Source organism: Arachis stenosperma, chromosome 4, assembly GCF_014773155.1.
Source record: "Arachis stenosperma cultivar V10309 chromosome 4, arast.V10309.gnm1.PFL2, whole genome shotgun sequence".
In the NCBI taxonomy this organism is placed as follows: Eukaryota; Viridiplantae; Streptophyta; class Magnoliopsida; order Fabales; family Fabaceae; genus Arachis; species Arachis stenosperma.
This window is the reverse complement of record NC_080380.1, coordinates 143166823-143176072: the sequence shown is the minus strand read 5'-3', so window position 1 is coordinate 143176072 and position 9250 is coordinate 143166823. Positions and strand designations below refer to the sequence as shown.

General features: G+C 26.2%; 1 protein-coding gene across 1 annotated transcript; it reads right to left on the bottom strand.

Annotated features, from left to right (window-relative positions):
• Positions 1 to 7632: 7632 nt before the first annotated feature.
• Positions 7633 to 8496, bottom strand: LOC130976573 (ethylene-responsive transcription factor 1-like). The gene has a single exon (XM_057901463.1). The coding sequence runs from the start codon at positions 8468 to 8470 to the stop codon at positions 7796 to 7798; it is 675 nt and encodes a 224-aa protein (XP_057757446.1). The 5' UTR covers positions 8471 to 8496; the 3' UTR covers positions 7633 to 7795.
• Between the last annotated feature and the right edge of the window lie 754 nt (positions 8497 to 9250).

Sequence of the window (9250 nt, the reverse complement as noted above, 5' to 3'; positions counted from 1 at the left end):
GAGTAATTCGAATTATATCGTTTCGAATTACTACTAGTTTCGAAAATAGAGTAATTCGAATCAACTTGATTTGAACTTCCTTCAAAGCACGTCTCCCTACTAATTCGAATTGATACAATTCGAACTCTAAGTTTATAATTCGTGACATATTGATTCGAATTACGTGTTGTCAATGCTTTCAAGTAATTCGAATTATATCAATTCGAATTACATACAAATCTAATTCGAATTGTATTGATTCGAATTACATTAATTTGTTCTTTGGTAGAATGATGTATCGAAATTTTGTTTGGCTGATTTAGGTAATTTTAAACTCCCCTGGACTCATATACGTTTTTTACCCAAAATTAATTGATAATAAATAGTATTTTAAATGGAATATGTAACTAATACTTAAATTAATAATTTGTCTAAAAAAATTAAAAAACACATAAAAAAATCCATCAAAATTATATTGAATTGATCAAATCTAATTAATACATTATTCAATATAGTTATTAAAACCAAACATCAATGAATCCGTTCAAAAGTATTAAGTTTACATGTTGAACCATATGACTAGATAGTTCGCAACAGGTGTTGGAACCTTGCACAACTCATCAATATTTTAAATATTTAATTATTCTATTAATTTTTATAATTTTACTAATTTTATTATTAAATTTTATATTCTTTTTGTTTTTAATTAAGATCATTAACTGTTTTTAATTTTGTAATTAAATTTTTATTAATATAAAAAAATAAAATTAATAAATATTTTTTTTGTAAATTAAAATCATTAAAAATTTAATTAAATCTTCAATCACATATTTTTTTAAAAGAATATTCTATTAATTTTAATATTTTTAATAAAAAAATAATTTAATTATAAAAATAAAAATATTATAGAAACTCAATTAAAATATATATATAATAAATTTAGTAAAATAATAAAGATTAATAAAATAATTAAATTTATAAAGAGTAATAAAATAACTAAACCTATCTTATCTGATAAAATATACCATTATCATCTACACTCTAGCCATCTTAACTCATAACTCAAATCCTAATTGAACTCTTTAATTTTTGTCTGTTTCAAATGTTGTGACAATCATTTTTTACAACAGAATAATGAACTCTCTTTTCTATCACAACATGGTCTTGTTTTTACAACTTAAAAATGTGGAAACTATTGAACACAATTTTAATGCTAGAATTTCGTTATGAAATATCAATAGTTACTCTTTTTTATTATTTTAAATCGTTCGTACTACCGTACATACTAGTCTCGACCTAACTGGAGAGCAATGTCTTAGATTTACATTCCATCTGCTTTAAGTTTTAACATTGTCATCAAAAGCCAACTACAAATTACAAGTTTTTGTCAAGCACAACAAATACATCTCCAAACATCAACAACTAAGACATACAATAAATGCCTACATGCAAAATGAACTAAACAGATCATACACATAATGCCTAAAACTTTATTAAATCAAGCTTCTATTCGCCATTCATTTTGTATGTCTCTCTTATCAGAAAAACTCTTGTGCCTGTCACAATCCACAATTCTCATGCTTCCCATTAAGCCCATTTTCTACCATTTGTCTCAGCAAATTGTTCTCATTTTTTTTCTTTCTTTCAACTGCCTCCTCAGTCCTCGCTTCAATACTCACCTTTTGAAAGATACTACTCAAGTTTCTTGCTTGTCTCCATAGAAACCTCTGGATCCAACATGTTTCATACTTTCCTTCAATAAATTTCTCACAATTTATTTTGCTATCAACAATAATCATGAGTTCTTCTTCAATGTCGTATTAATTTCTTTATATTATGAACAATAGTTCTTGTAATGTGTCTTTACCTAATTCTATAGATAGGATATATTCAGATAGAGCAGCATAATTTACTTGAATGTGTGACTTGATTGGTTCAGTCCAACAAGTTAATAATAGTTTGTTAAAGATAATTAATTTGTAAATCAAAGCAGTTAGAAATGATACTAATAGCTAACAAAGTGGTAATTAGTTATAGATATTTTTGGTCACTTGACAAACTATTATTAACTTGTTGGATTGAACCAATCAAGTCAGAGAAGCCTCGGTCTCAATTAGAGTTTTGAGTTACTCTTTCCTATAACCTAAACTCAATTCATATCCGCATCCAACTTCAATCATAACTCAGAATAATCACAACTAACTTTTCTCAAATACATTTCATTCAATAATTAACTCATCATATTTTAATTTAATAAGTAACATTAAATGAATCACCATTTGTAGCCACATTTCAACCAATTCCAACCCGTCACAAATCCATTTTACCGCCATTCTAATATATCCAATATTCCAATTCAATATCATACAATTCAAAATAAATCATTGAAGATCAGAATCTCAGCCAATTCTTCACAATAATCAATAATTCAAAATACAATTCAGCATAATCACAACCACATTCAATTCTAATAATAAATCAGAATAATCACTCCAACTAACTATTCTCGAACATGTTTCAAACAATTCACATCAATTAATCAACCCTTAATCATTATTAACTATTTGCAATTATCTGAATAACTTTATAAGCATTCTAAAATTAATAACTTTAAAAATAAATCCCCTACCTCGATGTCAAAACTCACAAAAATCGCCAAACACAGCAGCTCCGTTAGCAGTTTCATCACTTGTTTTGTTTCCTGGGCAGCAACCAAATTGGTTCTAGGCAGCTCCAATATTGGTTCTCAGCGGCGGCGGAACAGCGTCTTCTTCCCTTGATTCTCGCAACGCTCCTCTTCTTCTGATGGCCGCTATCCTTCACGTGCATCCTTCTCTTCCCGACGACGTCGACGGCATGGCGAGCAGCTAGACATCAACGACAACAACCCGCGATGGCAAGGCGAGTTAGCAACGGCTGCACGGCGATGGGCATGGATAACGGCACAGGCGAGATGCGGTGGCGGCGAGCTGGACGGCGCAGAGTGCGACTCCCTCTTCTCCGATTCCAAGCTTTCTGTTCTCCCTTTCCATTTCTGCGTCTCTTTCTTTTGTTTGTGTGTTAGTGTTTAGGAAGAAAGGGGGTGGGGGTTGCGTGCTTCAGAGCTAGGAAAGGGAAAATTAGGTTTCTAATTATGGATTTAGAATTTGGGTTCAATTTGGGAATTAGGGTTAAAAAATTAGGAATTTTATAAAATAATATGGATAGATATGAATAGATATTTTGATAAAATTGGAGGATAGAATAATTTTAAAATCAAATATACTCCGTTAAAAATATTTAAGAATATTATTTATTATCATATTGCTAAGTTTAATTAATTTTTTAATTTAATTTGTAAAATAAACATATTAATGAAATTTTTATAAAATATAGTTTAAACTCAATATTAATTATTCAATTTAAATGATATAACTTTTCATTATTTTTCTATCTCCAAAACTTTAATTTTAATTTATAAAATATCTAATTATAATAAAAATTGTGCGTAAATATTAACTGACTTAAACTTAAAATATTTATAAAAGTCAAACTAATCATTTCTTATAAATTAATCTCCAAGAGTACAAATTAATAAAATAGAACATAATTCATTTATAATAGAATTTATTTAAATTAAATTATACAATTCTTTTTTTGTCTTCCTCCTCTCCTTCTCTCTCTCCTCCCCTTCTTCCTTCCTTTTTTCCCTGTCTACGTTTCTCCTTTCTCTTAATGTTTTAAATTATATTTAAATAAATATTTTAATTTTAAAAATTAGAAGAATTAAATTAATTATTTTTCAATTACTAAAATTTTAAATTATAAATAAGAAAATACCTCGTTTAATATAAAAATTTCTAAAAACATTATTTTGAGTAAATATAATAAATCATAAATGACTTATTACTTAATTTTTAAAATAATTTTAAACTCAAAGTATCATTAATTTGACTTAAATATTTTTAGTAAAATAAATTTTTGAATACAAAATCTTAAATAAATATAATAAATCATAAATAACTCATTGTGTTAATTTTAAAAAATTTGAAGTCTTATATTTAATATGTTGAAACAAAATTTTTTATTAGTTACAAAAAATATTTGAATTTTATGACAAATAAATAACTTGTTATAAAAATATTGTATTTTGTGACAAATTAATTTTTTATACAAAATATTTAAAGCTTTTGGAACAAAAAGATATTTTGTTACAAAATATTTTGAATTTTTGCAATAATATAATCTTTTGTTACAAAATATTATAACATTTTGCAACAAAACAACAATTTGATACGAAAGCCAACATAATTTGTAACAAAAGAAATCACGTTGTTACAAAATATTGAAATGTTTTGTAACAAATTTTTCTATTGTTACAAAATATTCTTATTTTATAACAATAACTAATTATTGTTACGAAAAACCATAATTTATAACAATTTTAAATTTGATACAAATTTTTTGTTACAAATACTCTATTTTCTTGTAGTGATTGCGCGAAGAAAAAAAAAGGTAAATTTATTGAATAATACTTATCTATTATGAATTTATGATATTACTTGGTGTCTTCATGAGTGACCAGAGTTGACTTTTAACACTAGCTAGTAAAATTACTCAATCTGTTAGACAATATTATACTAACTTATACATCAAGTAATTGCTATAACTAACTTATGAACTTCACTATTTACATTCCTGTTCAATTTTTGGTTTTGGTATGTGTTATCACTGTTAAAATCACACATGAGTAGTAACAAGCATACTTCATACCTAAGAGTGTAGAATACAACTTTGAAAAATCTATTCTTCTATGTAGACAAGAATCATCAGCATTTTATCGAAAAAAAGAAATCTTTCAAGCGTGTTATTCATCATTCTTGTAGCAATTTCATCTTTTTACCTCACAAATTAAAGCATACAATGCAGATCTATGTTTTTCTCTTATCTAAGTTAGATAAAACAATGTCCTATAATAATGTACTAGTTTAGTCTTTGAGTATTTTATGGTTTTTTTTGTTTAATCTTTCTATAAAACAGAATACAAATCATTTGAATTAGTTAAGTTCTAGAAAAAAAAAAGTTATGAGTTGAAAGAATACAAGAGAGATTAGATGAAAAAACTATAAGATATTTGTTCTTATTTGTATTTTTTTTTCTTATTTATCATGATATCCCCCAATCCAACAGGTTAAGAACTAGCTAATCAGTAATAGATTAGAGTTCCATTTAAGAATTTGTCATTTGTCAATAGTTTACTACATATAAAATGTAGAATTTGAATTCTCAACACTTATTTAAACGAACTAGTAAGCTAATTATTAAAGACTAACTTAACTTAGTTTCTTCTTTGTATTATTAATTTCTAGTATTGGAATAACTCTTTTAGAATTTATTTGATCTTTTATTTGTCTTTATTCTTGAAATTGGTATTTTAAATTTAGTTTAATTAATTATAGTAAAAATTTTACCAAAATTATAGTAGAGATTAAAAGCATAAGTTGAGGGATATTTAAAATCTGTTTTTTTTAATATACTTTAAAGCAACAATCACAAGTTGAGGGATTTAGAATCCGTTTGGTTTTTCTAAAAAGAAATGTACTTTAAATGAAAAAAAAAATTTTTACTGTTTATATATTTATTATGAATCTCATCATCTCGGTTATTCTATTTAATTTCTTGCTTTTAACATTTTCGGGACAAAATAATAAAATATTTATTTATTTATTGTAAAATAATCGTGATGCTAAAGGAAATAAAAATAAAGTGACATTGTTAATTTTTTTTATAACCAAAAATAAAAGCAAAACTATTTATGATGGCACATGCCCTTAATAAATTTTCTATCGAAAATGTTGTAGTTCTTGTCTTTACGATGTGGCCAAAATCAGTAGTATATATATATATATATATATATATATATATATATATATATATACTTTAAATTAAACGGACCCTATAAAACAATTCAAGATTGTCTCAATGTTCTAAATTTCTTATTAACAAAAGGAATCAAATCTTGTTGAGCAGATTCTGATGTTCAAAAAGCTCTCATAAAAAATCGTTAGAATACAAAAATATATAGCAGTTGAGCCTATCAACGGATCAACTCCATTCTTCAATATATTAATAAAAGCAAACACAACACTTTCACATGCATGTTTTTGTTTTTAATAATATAGTTAAATATTAATTCATGACAAGATTATTCTCCTACTAATATATAAATTATTCATAACATCACTACTTGTACATGTGCTCTTTTCTTTATTATATATGTACATTTTTTTATTTTTCTGCTCAAAAGGTACCATTTCATATGTTACATTATTTGCTTATGTAAATTGATTTTACCATCACACAGTTTAAGAGTTGAGATTAATTATTACCTGCCAGATTTTCGAATTAGAATGCTCCGGCAGTATAATTGTTACGCGTGAACATTATATTATATAATAGAAATTTTAAAAATTCGAGAGGTTAATTATCAAATAAATAAAATAAAATAAAATTCAACTTTATTTAAAAGTTGAAACTCGTTGAACTTTGTTCATTAGATCACGAAGTTATTAGACTATGAATAATATACTATAGTTAAAACATTACTACTATAGATTACGAATTTACGAAGTTACCAGGAAAAATAATTTATGTTTAAAATAAATATTTGGAGAACAATGGATATATATTATATTATAGTGACAAATAAAATGAAGATTTAAACTAAAATTTATTGCATTTCACCACATCACTATTGATGTAAACATTATTCACTATAAATTATTTAACCTTTGATTGGTTCTAACCTCTAATGGACAGACATTTAGCTGGATGCCGTAAAAATTAAACTATTGTCATCACGTTGGCATTATTATTTTCTTTATTTTCTTTGTTGCTAAATGCTAACTTGCTATTAATAGAAAGAAACTATTATTCATTTGTTCTCTTTTATTTTATCAACATTTACATCGTCTAGATTTAAAAATTTAATAATTTTTTATAAGTATGAAATAATTCTTATTTTTAAATTAATTTTTACGGTTGATTTCAGTTTATTTAGTTTTTTTATATATTTTTTTTTTGTAAAATTTTAGTATATTTTTTCAATAATGATATATATCATTTTTTTTCACATTATCTCGGATCTCGATATATCAAGGATTAATCCATTGCAAAAAAAAAATTATAATAATTTAAACTAATATGGTGCTTACATATTAATTAGTTATATATAGTTGGTATATTGTGGTTTCTTTTTAATTGTTAGCACAATTCCACAAGCTTTAAATAATTTCTTGATTGTAGCTAGTTTAATTAAAAAAGATAAATAGTAAAGAATAATTGAGAACTGTGATAGTAACTATATAATTGAATTAAAAGCTACTATATGGCAATCATTGAAAAAGGAAACAATAATATAAAAAAAAATGAGGAAGGCTCTCATAAAATTAAAAGAGGCGCATAGAGTGTAAAGAATGAAAAGCTTATCCACCTAACATCATGATGATATTATTCTTCCACATATATATGTAGTATTATTTTATATTATTACATTAGTATTGGATAAGTTTATAATAAAATTTAAATAACTTCTGCAACAAAAAGAAATGGAGCATCTTATATTAAAAAAATTTACTTTGCTTAATTAATCAGAGAAATGTGTTCTTGATGATACAACATACCATGCTGTGTTTTATTGATCCAAAATCTATTGACAAACATAACCACTTGAATTTCATCATCAGTGGTATGCAAAAAACCTTGATCATCAACACGAACAGCAAAAAACTAAAAAAGAAAAAAGAATCAAAAGCAAAAAGCACTATGAAGTTTCAATTTAAACTAGAATCATATTGAATTCATCATTCAACCAATAATCAGCAACATTTGCCTCTGGATCCATTTTAACCACCTTATTAGCTTGGTTTCTATTCTTGGCTATCTTGTTTAGTAAATCCGCTAGGTTCCTTCTCCTCTTTGACCCCGGCGAGTTCGAATCATCCTCCGATGAAGGTGAGGATGGCAAAGAAGGTTCTGGAGAGATCCGTTTTACAGCGGATCCTCTTATTGGCTCAGACGATAAGACAGATTTCTCGTCTGAGCCAATGAGATGAGGAAAATTCAACTTGGCCTTTCGACCGCGCATTTTGAAAGCTGCTTTATCATATGCTATAGCCGCTTTTTCTTCAGTCTCATAAGTTCCAAGCCAAACCCTAGCCCCATTCTTTTTTGGATCCCTAATCTCAGCGGCAAACTTCCCCCACGGCCTACGCCTCACACCCCTATAACGCTTCCATGTTGGAGGCGCGTGCACTTCACGTCCTGCCGAGGCACCGGTAGGACTCTCACTATGAGAAGTTGTTTCAAAAATGCTATCGCAATTAGGGTTTGAACCAGCTTGACATAATTTAGAATCATTAGTAAAAATGATTGAATCATTCTCAAGAAGGTATTGTTGAATGTATTCTAAGTATGCAGATTCTGATGAATCCATAATGGTGATGGAAGCCATGTTTTTTTGTAATGCTACAATTTTTTTTTTTTTTTTTGCTCTTAGTGGAGTGAACCTTTTACTATTATGAGTTGTATTTATAGCACCGAAATATGTAAGTCATAATATTTTTTTAATATAAAAAATTGCTATAGAATATTATTTATTTTTCAAAAGTTGTTTATGGACCAACGTGATGGTATTCCCTTAAAATATTCTTCAAATTAAATGGTTATTTCTTTGAAGGTTCGATGCAACTTAGAGTAGCGTTGAAGTTTGAAGCGACATTGATTGTGGCCATCACGTGTGGTTTGTTCAATAAACTAATTAAATATGTTTTTGAATTTATTTAATCTCTTCTTTAACTTGGCAAGCAAAAAATTAGTTTGATCTATGGGTAGACATATGATGTTATTATAAGTGTTAAAATATATTTTATGTATATATAGCAAATTCTATTGTAATGTGCCTACTCACCTTAATAACATTAAGAACTAAGTGTTAGAAATAAATTATTCCCACTCCTCCGCTCCCTCCGAAATAATAATAATAATAATAATAATAATAATAATAATAATAATAATAATAATAATAATAATAATAATAATTGGGGATACTATATAGATTTTTTTAACTGATATATCTAACCAAGATTTATACATAAATATAAAATAATAGTAAATAAGATTCTCATTTACAAATAAATTTATAAAATAAATTAAAGATATTAATAATGCACTTTGTATTTTTAATACAGGGTGATAGTGATATTTTTTAATAAGGTAGAAAATTGATGTGCTT

Excerpts from the sequence above, each read along its gene's own strand:
- LOC130976573 (XM_057901463.1), bottom strand. The coding sequence starts at position 8,470 with ATGGCTTCCATCACCATTATGGATTCATCAGAATCTGCATACTTAGAA.